The sequence below is a fragment of the Chamaea fasciata genome, unplaced genomic scaffold (genome assembly GCF_029207755.1).
Source record: "Chamaea fasciata isolate MVZ Bird 193981 ecotype frontalis unplaced genomic scaffold, bChaFas1.0.hap1 SCAF_9, whole genome shotgun sequence".
Taxonomy (NCBI): Eukaryota; Metazoa; Chordata; class Aves; order Passeriformes; family Sylviidae; genus Chamaea; species Chamaea fasciata.
In genome coordinates this window covers 8,636,006-8,653,332 of record NW_027094094.1, presented here as the reverse complement: position 1 = coordinate 8,653,332, position 17,327 = coordinate 8,636,006, and the positions used below count along the sequence as shown (strand labels likewise).

General features: G+C 42.8%; 1 protein-coding gene across 11 annotated transcripts in view; it reads left to right on the top strand.

Annotated features, from left to right (window-relative positions):
* The window catches only part of TCF7L2 (transcription factor 7 like 2), a 172,857-nt gene that overhangs the window by 133,880 nt on the left and 21,650 nt on the right, over positions 1 to 17,327 (top strand). For 8 of the 11 annotated variants that reach the window (XM_066190908.1, XM_066190912.1, XM_066190911.1 and 5 more), the window contains 3 exons: positions 11,650 to 11,782; positions 13,861 to 13,963; positions 16,670 to 16,756. In XM_066190908.1, the coding sequence (XP_066047005.1) occupies positions 11,650 to 11,782; positions 13,861 to 13,963; positions 16,670 to 16,756 (323 nt within the window). Of the gene's footprint in view, positions 1 to 2,687; positions 2,709 to 11,649; positions 11,783 to 13,860; positions 13,964 to 16,669; positions 16,757 to 17,327 lie in introns of those variants that run through there. The other 3 variants (XM_066190909.1, XM_066190919.1, XM_066190915.1) reach the window with 2 other exon arrangements.

Genomic DNA, 17,327 nt, shown 5'->3' with positions numbered 1-17,327 from the left:
TGGTGGGGAACTGTCCGTCAGCAGCCCCGGGAATCGCACGTGGGACAAAGGCAGCCGCTGGAGTGTGGTGGCTGCTGTGAATAGAGGGAGGGAAGGCAATTAGCTGCTGTGTTGTTGGGGCTTTTTACTTGTCAAACTGGAGCCTCGTTGCTTTTGTTATTGCCGTGTAAAGGGAAATCGTGGGGTTTTGTTTTGGTATTAAGGGCCTTAGAGGTTGCTGGCTGACACTGCACACGCGAAGGCCAGAGCAGTGCAGGGAGAGGACCAGGGACGGGGCTCCGGCAGACAGAGACTGCACAGATTTTCCCCCGTTTACTTCTTCTGCTCTTTTTTTTTTCTCTTTTTTTTTTTTTTTTTTTTTTTTTTTTTTTTTTTTTTTCCGGGACCTGGGTACCAGTTTGTGTTTCGTTGTCATTTGTTATATTTTGTTTAGCCCGTGGCCCCCGCAGATTAAACTGCCACTTTAAAAGGCGAACTTGGATGCACTCAAGGTCTCCCTCCTTGAAACACTTTTATTTTTACCCCTATATTTATTTAGTCCTGTTGTTTCACTCTTTGGGGGCAAGGGGGGAGAGAACTCGTTGGTGTGATCACCCAGATGTGCGTGGGGAAGACAAATGTTTGTAACTGGTCTCATCCACTGTTTGCAACTGGTCTCCTCCACTGCCTCGTCTGCAGCAGCAGCATCCGTCCCACATGGCGATCGCTCCCCGTGCGTGCGTGCAGCATCCATCGATGTTGACAAATTTGCTTAGAAAGTGAGAAGAGGAGCAACGCAGCCACCTTTTGCAAATTGTTTCCCTTTAAACCAGCCTTTTTGGCTTTGCCCTTGTTGCAGAGTAACTACTTTACAACTTTGGGGAAAAGGATAAAAAGGAGATGAGAGATTGACTCTGGGCAAACTCGGATGCCTGCAATAGCCGGCTCAGATTTAGGAAGTGGGAGATTTCTAAGCATCTTGTGGTGCTCGTAGGCAGTGCACGGGGCAGAAGGCTTTACCCTTGCTCAGTTCAGCAATGCTTTCAGGTGCCCCTGTTAATTCTCATTTAGGAACAGCTTGGGAAAATACAGTAACCAGGGCACCGTAGCGTTATCTATCTCAAAGTTCCTCTTGCATCCCTGTTCGCGGTAGGTCAGTGTTTTACAGAAATATTAAATACTAAGGGAAAAGGGAGGAGGGGGAGAGAACAGAGCTGATGGTAAAGGTCTGCCAAATGTCACCTCAGTGTTACAATGACAAGAAAATACACTTTCCTTACAGCTCTCCCCCTAAGAAATTTGTTTTGAGGGATTTGACAATCTTGCAGATAAAGTGACTGCTTGCTACACTTAACTGATCATGCTCCCTCACGGCCGGCCGGCGTTTCCTCGCTGCATATAGTAATACCTGCACAACCTGGCTTGGAGTAGCATTGTCATTGATTTCCAAAGTAACTGCTTTTTAGCTCTTGTGAACAGACATACCTGCGTGGGGGGGTGGGGGGGGGGGGAAAGTCTTTTCCCCACTCCCTGGAAGGATGATGGTAAAGTGCTATATTGGAAAAGACAGGAGGCTTCTCTAAATTTTGATAACTGCAGCTGACAATTTAGAAATAAGACACTTCTCACAGCCAACATGACAGTGGATTTTGAGCATTCAGAAAACACCAGGCCAAAAAACTGGAGACATCTTGATCTTTTAAGACAGCTTTTCCAGTACTTTAAGTGAAGGGGGGGGGGGAGCGGGGAAAGAAAAAGAGAGAGAAAAGCTGCAAGGAAAATAATACAAAGCCAGCACAATTGGCATCTAGACAGTAAAGAAAAAAGTTTTTGAGGTTAACAGAAGGAAAGACAAAGCTGTTATGTACCCGAGGGATGCAATTTTAGTGGGAATGGAAGATTTGAGTGGTAAAGGAGGAGCGCTTGCCTCTGGCTTCTCTCTCTTCCAGCAGTTCGGCTGCTGGCATCTCAATTTGAATTGCTGGGTGAGTAGCACTTTCTGCGTGCGCGCTTTCCGTCTTGACCATTGAACTTCTGATGTGACTTCTCTCCCTCTCCTCCTCTCTCCCTCTCCTTCCCTTTCTTCCTGTGTGGAATCAAAAAAAAAAAAAAAAAAAAAAAAAAAAAACCAAAAAAACCGGGGGGGGGGGGGGGAGCGTGAGAAATCAAGCGAGCATCTCCAGCTGTGACCTTTGTTAGCGACATTGTTTTTATTTATTTATTTTATGGTAATCACCTTTTTTGGTAGGGGGAAGCGCGACTTTTCGATGCCGCTTAATTTGGCAGCAGTGGCGAGGAGCGCGCGGCGGAGCCGCTCTTGTCGCCGCACAACGGTGCGGCGGGACAGTTTGTGGCACTCCTCCTCTGTGCCCTTCCCTCCGCCCGGGTTTGGGGTTTGCTTGGGGCGGGAGGGGGGAAAAAGGGATTATTATTTTTTTTTTTCCTGGTGCATCCAGGGTGGGATGGGGGTGTGTTGGCGGGGCGGTGTTTCAGAGCCCGGTGTGCTGCAGGTTTTCGGGGGCTGATTCCTGGCTGCTGAACAATGGTTTAGCAGCGAGGGAGAGAAGTGTGTGCGCGTGTAGAGCTGTGTTACATCTGCAGTCAGGCAGTCACACAGTGACCATGACATCACTAGCTTTTCTTCTCTTTTTTTCCTTTGGGGCGGAGGGGGCCACTTCAAAGCTTTCTTCAGTTCAGTACGATATTTCCTAAACTCTGAAACCATGAAGGTAAAAATGTTTGGGTTTTGGGGTTTTTTTTTCTTAAAGGAAGAAAAAGTTGGTTTGTAGCAGGGTACCTACCTTACAGTGAAGGGGGTTTGGAGATGGAATGGTTTAACTCTTGTCATACACAAAACGAGATTTCTTGTTTTAATTATTAAAAATAGTACATAGTACTATTTATTGGGTGCTTTTGATCCTGTGTTTGGTTGACAGTTAAATTTTCTGAATTCTTCAGAAAGCTCAGCTGTAGTGTGAAAGATGAAAATTTTAAGGACACTGCATAAGAATTATTTTACCCAGAGATAAAGGAATATGAAAAATAAGGCTGAACGCTGATAAATACGAGGTAACACATGCTTTAATGCAGTGGTTCTGTGTTTGCTGTCAGAAGTCCATGAGACTTTCTTTCTCCTATTATTATATATTACAGAAGGCAAAGCTACCCCTCAGCCAGTTTTGTGTATTACCCGTACTTCTACACAGAAAATAGAAACTTACTGAAGAATTCTACAGTGCATCACATTTTCATTGCTGGTTTTATGGAAGTCTGGAGTTTTCTGCTGTTTCCTTTTCTAACTCTGCCAGACTTGCTTACAGAGTCATACAATCCAGGAGGAGGATTTCTATCACTTCAGTGTTCTGTGGTACCTTTGCCTGGTTAGCTTAGTTGATTTGTTTGCCTTTTTTTTATATAAAACAGGGGATAACATTCTGTAAAATTCATCTAAAATTAATTAATCTAAAAGAACAGTTATTTACATGTTTCTTCTTTCACTGCATGTTGTTGCATATTCAGGTTTTACAAAACTGGTGGTGAGATCTCACAAATATTTTACCTGTAGAGGAATTTTTTTTTCTTCTGGGACTTGGAGCAATAGGCCTGACAGCACTGTGTAAATGTGCCTGTTACTTTTCTTCTGAAATACTTGGGAGGTGTTTCAGTTCTGATGTGCATTTAATGTAACATTTTTACGGAAACTTTTTTGAATTTATTCAAGAAATAATTAGTCTTGACTTACTTAATAATTGCATTGCTTAATTGTGCAGTATGTAATGTTTTTAGCATATAAAAAAGTGAAAACTGTTTTTAGAGCCTTGTTATTTGTTAAGGGATTTAATATACATTTAGTGCTTATATTGCATATCGGTGTTGAGCAGGGTTTGCTGTGAATGCTGCGTTTTAAAAAGCTGTATTGAAAACTTGTCTTCATATCTTAAGGCATGTATGTGCATGGTAGTTTTTTTAATAATGCTGTTATTACTGAAATTGCCAAGTACCAGAACGTGTAGGCATACCTGCTAATTTTCTTTCATTTCTTGCAGTTTTTTAACAACCTCACATTCAAGTTCTTGTTTTAGATGGAAATCACAGATACCCTAATAAAAATCAGGAGCTATTTCTCCTACAGTATATGTCTGTCTAGTGCTGAAATTAGTGGTTTATAAGCAAGAATTACAGCTGTTTATAATGAGGCATATCAGAGAATGTTGGGCAGTAAGTCAAATTGCATGGCTAGGTATTCACACAAAAGCATTTAACAAGGTCTGTTGGGGGAATTATAAGGACTATTTTGCTTATAATTGCATTTCTCTCTGCTTCTCGTCTTCTCTTAATTTTTGTGCTTGTGTTACTCCTCTGTGCCTCTCCCCTTCCTACCCTATTTGTGTTCAGGACCATTTCCCAAAGACCTGCTTTGGTTTCACCCATCTCTCTTTGCTTAGTGGTTGTGCATCCAGCACGCCTTTTACTGGTATGGCTTAGCAAAAAGGTGTTTTTCAGTTTTAATGTAATATATGCCAAGTGTTTTTGCTTTTTTGCCTTGTTAGAATGTACGAAGGCTTGCCTGCTCTGCAGAGATGGTATCTGTCTAGTAATTAAAATTAACTAAAGTATGCTAAGAAAGCACCGAGTATTTGTCACATTGGGGAAGAAACTGCCTCTCCTTTTGTAATGGAAGAAATAAATCTGGGCACTTTGTTTCCTGAACCTTGAAGGGACTGAGCCACTACCGTGTCCTCTTGGTATGGGAAAATCCACCTGTTGATCAAATCATCTCTAATTTTGATACTCTGTGTAAGGCTTGCCTGGATACATGCAGGCCACAGTTCTGGGCTATAGATGATGTTACTGTGAATTCATATGCCAAGGTCAGGCAGAGCAGGTGAGCAGAGTGCTTTCTCTTTATTAGTGAAACCTTAAGAGAATAAGTAAGGTAAAATCTAACTGTTGCAAATGTAATTCGAGTGCTGCTGAAGGATCTTAAAATATACACTTGTGTAGCAGGTGCTTGTTTGGGTCTGACCTGACATTAGAGTAACACCACATTGTCCAAGACTGTAGCACTTAATTTGTATTTAAAACCCCAAGTTTCCTTTTTCTACTTTAAAAAAAAAAACAAACAACCCCCCCCCAAAAAAAACCCCAACAACAACAACAAAAAAAACCCCACTCCAAATACCATAGCAATAAACTTACAACCCACTACAGCTTTGAAAGCAGAGTGTGAGCACACTTAATAATGTTTTACTACTGGTGCGTTTTATCCTCCTGCATCGGAACTAACAGGCAGTAATTAGATAGCTAAACCTCAGTCCTTCCCCTTGTACACTAGAGGATTTGGCGTATGCTAATTGTCACCAGATCATTTCACATAATTGCCTTTTGGCGAAATTAAGTGGAAATTTCCTGAACATCTTAAATCTTCATTTCCCCACCCCCTTCCCCTCAGTACCTTCGCTCCCTGACAGGAAGGATGTGGAAAAATGTCAAGCACGATGGCTTAGCTCTCCAATATTCAGGGGACACTTCATCAGACTTAAAGGGGGGAAAAAACCGAAACGATTCTTTTCATGAATGAATTGCTGGACACTTAGAGTCAGGAAGCTGATTTTGTTGTTTTGTCTGAGAGACTGCTAATAGACTGCGGGGTTTTGTTGGGAAGCCAGCAGTTCTTGCAGGAGCAGGTAGGCACTCACTGGCCTGGGAAGTGGTCGGGGGGAAGGGGAAGAAACAGAAGGCTGCAAAAGTGTTTTTGTGTGTGTGTTTGTCCCCATTTTATTATTTTTTATTTTTATTTTATTTATATATTAAGGGTAGGGCAGTGGGGGTTGTTTTGGGGGGCTTTTTTAAAGGCTCTGCCTGGGGTGGGTATTGTCCCAGCACATGGTTGCCAGTGCCCCTGTCATCATTTGTGTGAAAGAAGAAAATGAGCCTCTTTTTTAGCAGGGTGAGTTGTGATTATCAATGGAGGCCTTGTCTCCTGCTACAATGGGCAGTTAGCTTAGGGCAGGACCTTAGGCAGGAATCAGCTACATTAAACTGAGAAAGGGCTCAGGCCACTGTATCAACCATAAAGGAGCAAGGGGAAGTAGTTCTCAGGAATGCTTAGTCAGGTGTGAAAGCATCCTTAAAAAAATAAACTGTGACTCCATTAGCTAAACAGGGTTGGGTCAAATTAAGTCTTCGATTTTTTTCAGGAAATGCTTCATCACTGGCGTTGAATTTTTATGCTTGGGAAGGGGATGAGTACCCACATATAGCTGGTGGGTTTGCTTGGCTTTGGCTTCTCAGTTAAGCTAAATGGTTTGAATTTCCTTGGTGTAGTTTGGGATGCCACCCAGGGTGGCTACTGATGTGGGTGATCCCCAGGGCTGTAGTGGTGCTTACTGTTGCTGGGCTTATTGGTGCTCTGCTTTGGGTGGTGGTGACTCTGCTGGAAATAGAAAAATATTTCAATATTTGCAGCAATATTTTGGGATTTGCCTTTACTTGTAACTTAATTTCCTGATATGTGTGGGGCATCAGGGTGGTGAGGGGGTGAGTGTTGCGTAAGGATATCATTCCTAGGCAGAATCAGAATCAACCTTTAGAAAAAAAAAGAAACTGCTTTTATGAGCATCTTTGGAACTGCAGAGCAGTTCAGGAGCATCTGTTAGCATTTCACTGGCCACAGTCAGCATAACTGCGATAGCATCATCTGGAAAATACAGAGAAACAATTTATCAACCTATTTTTTGGTGTGAACTGGTATTGAATGGTACTCCTTGCTAAGCCCAGGGAGCAACTCCAGGAGGGTCTGCTAATTCAAGACCACTGTCAACCTGCATCCACCCTGGAGGAGGGGAAAAGGCTGACAAACCCTCTTCTGTGCTGCTTTTGTTTTATTGTATTAGGCTCATAAAAGCACTTTTAGGGCCCATCTTTCTTCAGCAGAAAAGGAGAGCAGTGGGGAAGAGGAGGACATGGCAAAAAGACAGGCGGAGCTCTAGCTCCATTTGTTTTCAGTGTCCTTTGATTACTAGGTTTTAAGGAGGATGGAGAGCTCTCGTTGCTCTGGTAGTGGAGGAAGGGGCCAGGGCTCTGGTGACAGCACCTGCTCAGTCCTTCCCTTGCCGCGTTCCGGGTCGCGGGTGGTTGAGGGGCGCCCGGTGGGCTGCAGCACCTCCCTGCCTCACAGGGCTTTAAAGACATTTAAAAGGCCACCCAGGTCAGGGAATGGGGCCAGCTACGGTGGCTATGCTGGCAGCTACTGGAGTTTCGGGCTGGATTGGTGCAGGAGCATCCCCCTGCCCTGCCCTTGGGATGCACTGGAAAGGAGTCAGAGGCCGAAGGCTTTGGCCGCTGTGATGCTGCCGTGGCACGATGGCTTGTTTTCAGCCTGGGTGGCTTTTTGTGCAGACCTGCCTTTACTAACCCCATGTTACCTGGTGAGGGCATCCTCTGATGTCTCTGGCATGGCTTTTTCTGACTTGGAGTTGATACTGTGTTTTTATTACCAAAGCCAAACAAGCCATGAATTTACAAGCAGAAATTGCAGTAGTAAACTCTTCCTGTTTAGAGGTTGGTTTCTCTTTGTGTGCTCAACAATACAACGTTTCATCTTGTGCAAGTCTTGTGTTGCTTTCAGAGACTTAGGAACTATTGGTTTATACAGCATGTATTAACTTCTTCAATAAATGGGGAGTATTCATCAGTGGGGTGTATTAAATTGGGCTGTATATGCATAGAAACATCTTTCATCCTGTTAATGAAATGTCCTTACCATGCAACAAAGACTAATACACAGCAATTTATACATACAATCCCCTGCAGTTTAAATCTGAAGTTCAGATAGGTTTTTTTGTTCCCTAAAGGCACCTATCAGAACTTATTCTAAATAGATCTCAGTACTCCTCTCAAACGTTCATCAGTCCAAAATTTGTTGTGGTTTTGGTGTGGGAATTTTTTTCATTTTAGAGCTCCATTATTGTTTAAACTGATCTGTGTTTAAGCACTCTCAGAAGCATTTCAAATTCATATACAGAGATTTAGTAGTAGAGCCCCTATGGGGACAATTTCCTCTGGTTGCTTCAGGCAGCAGTTATCAAGAAAAGCAAACTTCTCATGTTTTTTTGCAATTCTTTACCATGCCCTCTAACCTAACATATGAGACCTCAGCTTTCAGTGGAGAGGGGTGATTTATCAGCAGAGGACTTGGTACTTCGTCGATGCTGGGATTCCTCTTTAGAAATCTCCCCTTGTTCCTGTCCTGTTACCACATGCCCTGGTGCTAATCTGTGTGTGCCAGTGCAGCTCCCTTTCCCATGCCTGACAGAGCCATAAATGGAGCTCTTCAACTTGCCAGAGAAATCCCTGCATCTCACAATGGCTCTTAGCTTAAAACTGCCCTTGATAAAGTGCTCAGAAATGTATATTGGAGAATATTGCCTTTTGCTGGGGGATGTTTAAAGTCATCTAATAGGTGTCTCCTATTGATGGCTTCTGTGGTTTACCTTTCATTGCCAGTGGATGGGGTTAGGACCACACTTGTTACTCAGGCAGAGCTCCCATTGGCTTCAAAGGAAGATGCATCTGCAGGATTAATCCTGCTCTTTCCCAGATAGTACTTTATTTTTTTCTTTTCTAAGGAAGCTTAGTTAGCTTCAGGAATGGCACTTTTAAAGAGCAGCTTGTTTAGCATATTATGCATGTTTAGCTTGGCTTGCAAATTGTGTGTGCTGTTCTGAGGGGAGTTATGGTCCCTTTCCCCAGTGTGTGCTAAACAGTGCAAAACAGAATGGAAACCTGTCCCTGGGTAGTGGTACAGATGCAGACTAACTCGCTGGGGGAAGTGGATCACACTCCTCTGTCCCAGAGAACATATTTTTGAGCATGTATATGACAGTTCCTCCCATTCCCCCAGTACTTTCTCCCCCCACCTCTGCTCCAGCATCACCAGAGTGGCAAAAGGGTGTCCTACCCTTGCACCTTTATATAAGTGGTCCATTTGAGTGCGTGGTAGTCACCTAAACAAAAATTACGTATTGGTGGAAAAATTTGCAGATTTCAGGTTCAAACTCTTAGTTGTTGGTTTTTATTTGCTTTTCCTTTTGTTTTTTATTTGTCTCTGAAACATGTTAAGTGAAATACATCATAATTTAGCAGTTATTCTGTTTTGTGGAAATATTGCAGGCAGTCCTGGTATATCAAAGCAACGAGTGGTGGTTTCCCACAGTTTACATGTAACCCCCTATGGTACATCTGGCTTTGGTGATGGAGCCATGTCAGTCCAGCTTTCTCTCTCATTTTGTTTCTTGTTTGTCAGCTTAAGTCCGACCCTCTGATGTTATTCTACTTATTTTTTTAACTAAACAGCTCCAGTTTCTGTGAAAATAATCTCTCTGTGGAAGACAGCCCTTAATGTCTGTCATGGTCTGGGTTAGGTTTACAATGATATGAGGGTAGAGATGGGAGAGCACAAAGCTACAGCACGTATTAACTTCGTCAATAAATGGGGCCACATTGTGGGTCACCTAACAACAGGAATTCATACAATTCTTGGCCAGAAAAAATAGGTCGTATAGGAAATTATAATTTTTGTAAACATCATCAGCTGGTCATTTGGCTTATAATGTCATTTGTTGTTGAGTAGATCCCTGCTACTTTGTATGGTGTGAAATATAATTTGTTAGTTGAAGCCCTTGCCAAAGCTTTTGGTTACTTTTGGGCTGTTCACTTGAAAGAGAGCAGATTTGGGGTTAGAGCATCTCTTTTGGCATTTTGAATTTGGAGGGCCAAATCCTCATATCTTCTCTGATGTGAAACCATTATGGATCCGTGTGGCCAAAAGTTGTCCTTGGCTGTTCAGCTGGCAGAGGATCTGACCCACAACCCAGCCAACACAGCATGCTGTAAATCATACCATTGGCTGCAGTGACCCCATTCTTTCCTGAGTGGTGGCCACTTCATACAGGAATCCCCTGTGCCAAGTGCTTGGTGGTGGAGAGGAATCATCCCATGTAAAGGGTGGCAGAAAGAGATGAACATGGTGAAGAGCACAGGAGAAGTTGTGGGAAGCACAAGTACAGCTCTTGGCTGGCTTCTTTTGGATTCACACTTTTTTTCTGCAGGTTACCAAAGCAGTGAGCCCACATAGCCACATATGGCAGGGGCTGGGGGAGCCAAAGGGGCTTCACTTGGCCAAAGCTTGGTGGAGGGACTTCTTGTTTATTCAGGGAAGACAGACGTTTCTTTTCCTCCTTGCTCCCAGCTTGTCTTCCCTCTTCCTTCCCCACAGTCTAGAAGCTCATTCCCAAAGAATAATTGAATTATTTTTGAAATGCTTTTAAGGGAAGCTCAGAGCATTGGAAGTCAGAGCAGATAATAGCAATAGCTTGTCTAAAGTGTCATGGTGAGGGTGTGTGTGTGTGTTTGGGGGTGCTGGGGAGTGAGCAGAGGGCTTGGAGCCGTCCTGGAGCAGGAGGGTGAGCAGGAGAGTGCTGGCAGACCCTGAACAGCAGCGGCGCTATCGCGGCCACTGTGGTATCACTACTTTATTTTAATGTGATTCCTTTTACTTGATGTTAATGCAAGTTGTTCCTTACTTAAAGTAATAAAAGGAAATGAAGACACATTCTAAAATGAAACCTGACTCTAATCCATTCATCATCTAATACCAGCCTCTTTATCTTTGCTGGTACCTAATCTGGTTAAATGTCCCTGTTGTAGGATTTTAGTGAAAATCCTCTATGGGGAATAGGGTTTTTTGCAATTGGATTACTCGCAGTAAATGGTCCAGTGGTTCAGCTGGTTTCAGCTTAATTTTTTCTTTGTGATCTTGTAAGGGTAAGTTACAGTTCAGCCTGCCTTTTTCTTTCATTCATTCACTCGTTTTTTAAATTTTTTTTTTTTGTTGTTGTTGTTGAGGAAAAGATTTTTTTCCCCCCAGAGCTAGGAATGTGATAGGGAAAACCTCATGATATCTGCGTGATTATTCCCCCTACAAGAGTGTTAATTTCAATGGCTTTATCTGGGGGCTTTTGCCATTATTTATATAGCTGAATATTTTAGTAGCCTAATTAATCAGTATCCAGTTTCCATTTATTAGTGCTCTCTGATGAATTGATAATTAATCAGCTCTTCTAAAAAATATATATATAAAATATGCAGGTGATCGCTTGTCAGCTTAATGCTTGCTGATGAAGGGAATACTCCAGCACTACAAAGGCTTTTTATCTGGAGTATTTGCAATGAGCAGTAAAATGCAGAACTGAGAGTAAGGACAGGAAGGGGAGAGGAAAAGACCTACAGGTCAGTGAGCATTTGGGTCTCTCGTTAATTAAATGGGGGACTCTCTCAGCCCCTCACTGAGGAGTCTGCCTGCATCTTGGAGGTGAAGCACAAGATTATAAAATAAAAAGGAAAAATTTTAAAGAGTTGCTGTTGCTCCATACAGGAGCATGACAGGTCAAAGAGATTAAAGAACCTCAACAGCAGGGAAAGTGTGTGAGGATGTTTTAAGCAAGAGGGTGGGAAAACTGCAAGGGTGACACCAAGAAGGGATCTGGAAAAGTCTGAGGATCGTGTTGAAATCCTGGCTACTCAGATTTTTGTACGTCGTACCTCATGCTGTAGTGGGGGGGGATGCCCAGCACTGCTCTAACAGCGTTAACCTTTTTCTCTTGACAGTCTAACAAAGTGCCAGTTGTGCAGCACCCACACCATGTACACCCTCTTACGCCGCTTATCACATACAGCAATGAGCACTTCACACCAGGAAACCCTCCTCCACACTTACCAGCTGACGTAGATCCCAAAACAGGTAGGTGGGAAGTATTTTGGGGTTTCTTCTGAGAGGGAGTGGGCGGATCTTTCCTTTTTGCGCATTAGGGGAGAGGAGTGAGGGAGAATGGATCTCCCATGCTGGAACACCAAATGGGGGCATGTAAAATGTCAAACCCAGACAAAATACTTTTTTTTTAAAGCCAATTAGGCTTCAGAAGGAAACCTACTGGGTGAATTTTCATAGAGCTTCTTCAGGGTGACACCAGAGTTGCATGTGTGGGGTCGCTTGCAGGTGTGTTTCTTTGCAAGCATGATACCCTACCTGGTAGTTCGATCTACCAGTGCTTGGTTTGCATGCACGACCCAGAGAATTAAACATGTACATTCTGTGATCTGCACTTACAGAATTGCAGCTGGAATTTTAAAGGTGGTGGGTCATGACCGGTTTCAAAATGAATCTCTTTTAATTCCCCAAATCCCATTGTTTCTGTGTCAGGAGTTCAGCCATTTTTCTTCTATAATGTTGAATTTTCATCCACTGTAACTACTTAGTTCCAGCTTTACACTTGCAACTCTTTTCCCCAGTGTAAGTCTACCCAACTCTAAGTTCAGCCTGAAGGGCAGTCTGCTTGAATATAGAGCACCATGTAAAAAACCCTGACTAGATTTATTTGTGTTATAGAGTAGAATTTACATGTTATTCTAACTTCTTAAGAGTCCCTTTCTAATCTGAGGTCCCAAAGAAGTCAAAGAGTGTCAATCTGGCTGCAGTTCCTAGTGACAGTGGTTTTGGTTTTGTTAATCCAAACCCCATTCAGTTAATTGGGAAGTACATCAGAAACAGAATTCATGTCAGAGGAATCACTCTGTGTCAGCCCTAACTTATGCAGATAATTTGTGTGAACTCCAGCCCTTGAATGAGGTTGTGCATTAGCTGGTTTTCACTCGCTATGCTTGAACTGGGGCCCCCTTTTAATTGTGCTTAATGCTGACTTCACATGGCTTGAAAGGAATCCATCCCACCATCCCTGGGTATTGCAAGTGAATGGCATAGTCAACCTCTCATTTAAATAATGGTAGTACAGGGAATAGCTTTTAAATGGTTATCGTAAAACATATGATTAACGTCTGTAGACTGTTTACTTTTCTTCTGTGAACATTCTTTCAAGTGTGCAAATAGCTCACTGGATGGTTAAAGCCCAGTTAATCTGTTTGGGTTTTGTAATGGAGAAAAAGCAATGTCTGCATGAAAATGTCACACAAGGAGATTTAATTTGAGATTAAAAGCTTCCCAAGTGACTTAAAAAAATAGTTTTTAGCCCTGAATACAGTACCCCTTCTTTTTAATGCTCTCTGTTTTCATATTGCTTCTCCTGTGTAATTGTGCCCTGGCTTGTTAATTGAAAGACCCGGCTTTGTAACCCTTACTCCTCTGAGTAATTCCTTTTTGCTCTTAAGGTGAGGAGTGTTAATGTTTAAGGCTTTTGTCTGGAGCTGGTTTCTGCTTTCCGAGTAGGAACTGCACCTCATCCAGAGAGGATGGATGGGCTCTCTGTCCTGCCCTGCACACCTTCAACATCTGCCCCTGGTTCTACCAAGCATTTCCAAGGGCCCTCAGTTCTACTCACGGTTTCAGAAAAGGTTTCCTAAGTTTGCTCAAAAGCAAACATAATTTGCAATTTTAATGACTTTTAAACTTGTTCTGGAGATTACTTTGGGGTAATGCCATGTTATTGAGTACCCAGTCAACACATAGGTAGGGCCTGTGGTCTTTTGGCTGACTTTGAGACTAAAGTAACTATGACATTGTTACAGGGTATATCTTCTGGTGAACAGTTTAAGAGAGTATCTAGTACATCACACCAAAATTGTATCTGAGACTGCTAAATTCTAAATAACAAAAATAATTATCTCTGACTGGAGAGGTGACTGAAGGTGACTTATTTTTTCTTGTTTAAAAAATAAGAATGTGAAAAAGCCTTTGAAAACCCTAAGTGAAGGCACAAATACTGCAATAAAAGTAAACAGAAATTTTGAAACATATGTGGGGTTTTTTTATATTTTATTGATTTCCACATCTCAATACTGACACTGCTTTATGTTCCTTTTCTATAGGAATTCCAAGGCCTCCACATCCTCCAGATATATCTCCTTATTATCCATTATCACCAGGCACTGTAGGACAAATCCCCCATCCGCTAGGATGGTTAGTACCACAGTAAGGAGTTCCATTTTTTTAATTTCTTTTTTCTTTTTCTGATGTGTAAAATTTATGTAAGAATATATGTGTGTGTGTCTGTGTGTGTGTGCATGCACGTGTGTGTGCATTGGGGTGAGTTTGTTTGCCAACTTCCACTTCAGTGAGTGTTAAGAATTTACCCACCTCATGAAGGTTAATTAAAACTTATGACAGGTCATGTGGTCTTAAACAAACATGAGCAGTTGGACACAGCTTTGCATGTCATCCCAACCAGCTGACAGCTCGTGAAGCATGAATTTTTAAACTCTTCTGCAGAAATGTCCTTTTCTTGTTATTGCCCCTATGTTGCACCACATGAGTTTTACTCAGATTTGGTTTTCTGGGGGCTCAGGGTGGTTCACACAGACACCTTTTTTTTTTTTTTTCTAGGGCCATCCTCACTACAAATTTGCAATTTTAAATTTCATTTGCCTTCTCTGTTGAAAACCCTTTTGTTTTTTTTGTGAAACAGTAGAGCTTTACATCAGCCAGTGAGCAGCATTCCTAGTTGAGATGTGGCTGGGCAGTTGGCAATTGGCATCTGAGGAATGGAATTTTAAACAAGAAAAAGGAATTAGTTTACTTTTAAACTGGCTAAGAAAAAAGCAGTGGAAAGTTAGTTTGGGGTTTTGTTTTCTTTTCAACTCCTCAGATCCCAGTTGCAGAGCCTTGCTGGGTATGAGGCTCCCAACAGTAATTGAGTCCTTATTTTTTTTTTTTCCTATGTTGCCATCTCTCAATAGGTTTATAATACACTTAAGCACTGCCTAAGCCTTTTGTGTAGTACATTTGATTTAAATGCTTATAAAATCCATTTGTATTGCTGAATGTAACAGTTCTCTGCATTATAAATCAAGACTGTTGCCCTGTTTTTCTCACATAACAAGCCTCCTCCATTTTGGGGTGATCATATTTCTTATAGAGATGAATTGCCTAAAGTTCAAAATAGTTTGCTCCTGCTTGAGGTTGTTTGGCCAGCTGTGCTAAAATACCTCTCCACAAGTTTGCCCTCTGTGAGGAACTGGAGTTGACACCCCTCAGGAGAGCAGGGCAGAGCAGGGGGTCACCACATATCCCCAGGTCTCAGGCAAGGAGAGGTGGTGGTATCACAGGCCCTGCAGGCCTTTCTCAAGCACAAAAGTGTTGATACAGGAGAGCTGGAGCTTCTGGCCATTCTGCCCTTCCTTGTGGGTGGTCATGCAGCAATTTTGGATATTTGGTGGGTTCTTCCACCCCAAGGGTGAAGCATGTCCAGCACCTCTCAGGTGAGGGTTGCTTCTCCAGAAGGGCACATCATGAGCAGAAGAAAAACCCAAAGCTCTGCTCCCTGAAACCTGAAATTCCTCCTCGTTTGTCGTGATTTATCTTTTTCAAAGGACACCCTGAGCAATTGTAGACTGCATGTGACCTCTTTAGCTCAAGTTTGCACAGCAACAGCCTCAACATTTAAAACAAATACACTCAGTTAGCGCCAAAAGTCAGGGACATGAAACGCATGAGAGCGCAGGGAAGAAACTCCTCACTGTCCCTGACCTATACCCCATTGCTCATCTGTATGTCTGTATGGTGCAGACACAGGTTTGTCCTCCTTGGACCTCATGCCATGGCTGCCAAAGCACGTGAATGAAGCCACGTGTGGCCAGCTTCACCAGACAGGTGCTAATGGCCTCCTCAGTCTCTGGACAGCTCTGTCATCCCCACTGCTTCAGAACAAGTCAACACCATGGTGTTCTTGCCTACCCACAGCTCTTAGGGCTTCTCCCACTGATTTTTGTTGAGGGGCCACACCATCACACTGGCTTTTGCTCTAGGAGAGTAGCACGGCCAACTTCACAGAAGTAACCCAAGATTTTAATTTCCGCTCTCCTTGCCACTTGCACTTCACCATCAACTTCCCAGCCCATCTATCCTCCACTGGCCAGCATGTTTCTGGCATAGTACCCACCCCCAAAAGCATCCTGCCCAGTCAGATGATGTATTTGAAGGACAGATGAAACGAGCTAGCCAGCACAGACAAACCTCCATCAGAAAAAGTTGTGTGTCTTTCATGAGGATGCTGTTTTGCATGTTGCTGTATTTTTTAATTATTGTAATGAGGTGTGATTGTCTATTGGTTACCCACAATACTTCTTGGGGACTCTCCCCCGGTAACTCTTGTCAACACTTGTTAATCTGACAAAAGGCTACAAATTAAGCTCTGTTAATTTAATGTTTTCTCACCGAGATCTAAATACCGAAAGAGGCCCAAAGCGCAACTGAAGTCCTTTGATTCACTGTACTTTATTTTGGTATAAATTTACATTCATTATTGTTTTCCTTTGGATGTGTAGCCCTCAATTAGTGTGATGGCTCCATTAAAGCAAGCGAGACTTCGCCTTTAATTATTACAACAAAACACCTAGTTTCAGCTTGGGGAGAGGGTCTCTATTGACATAAGCAGAGGTTATAAAATTTAATTAGCCATTCCTATCAGATTTATGGCATTCAAATTGTTCTGTGTTTCTTTCCTTTGATCCTTGCTGTACAATCCCCAAGATTTTTGTTCTGATCAAATGAGAATAAAGCTTACTGTGCAGAGAGAAGTTTTTTGTTGTTCTTTTTTTTTTCTTTTCTTTTCTTTTTTTTTTTTTTTTTTTAGCCCTTTTTCCCTATCTCTCATTCTGTCTTTCCCTTCTTTTTTGCCAGGCAAGGTCAGCCAGTGTACCCAATCACGACAGGGGGTTTCCGCCACCCTTACCCAACAGCTCTGACCGTCAATGCTTCCATGTCAAGGTGAGTTCAAATACTGAAGTCCTAAATCAAGAGCAAGTGTAGCTCCTCCTCCTGCTCTCTGGAGGAAAGCATTTCATCTAGGCAGCAGATTTCTGAAAGCACCTCAGTTAAACATCCATCCTTAGCTTTTTGGTGGGGTGGAGGAGAGGGCGAGGGCTACCTTCCTGTGTGAGGAGAAGCTGATGTCCTAATGCTGTCATTGGGCCCCAGGAATTGGTTGTAGAGGGAGAGGTGGAGGAAAAAGAATCCACCTTTAAAAGCCAAACTAAATGGAAGAGCTGGGAGAATGTAATGTTGAAAAAGCAAGGATGAGAAGTCGTGATAGCCTTTGCTTTCTCCATGGCCATCAGCCAGAGCAGTGCTGTGTGCATGGGAGGGAAGGCTCAGGAGGAGGAGGACTGCTCCTCAGCAGGGTAGGGAGGAAGGTTATTGTGCTGTGTTTTCCCCTCCCAAAGCTCCAAACACTGATAGTCAACATAAAAGGGCCTGCCTGACCCTCAAAAGCTTTAGAAGTATATGTTTCTCCCCCTCCCTACCTCCAATTAATTCCATCTAATTTTCCAGGGGCTGC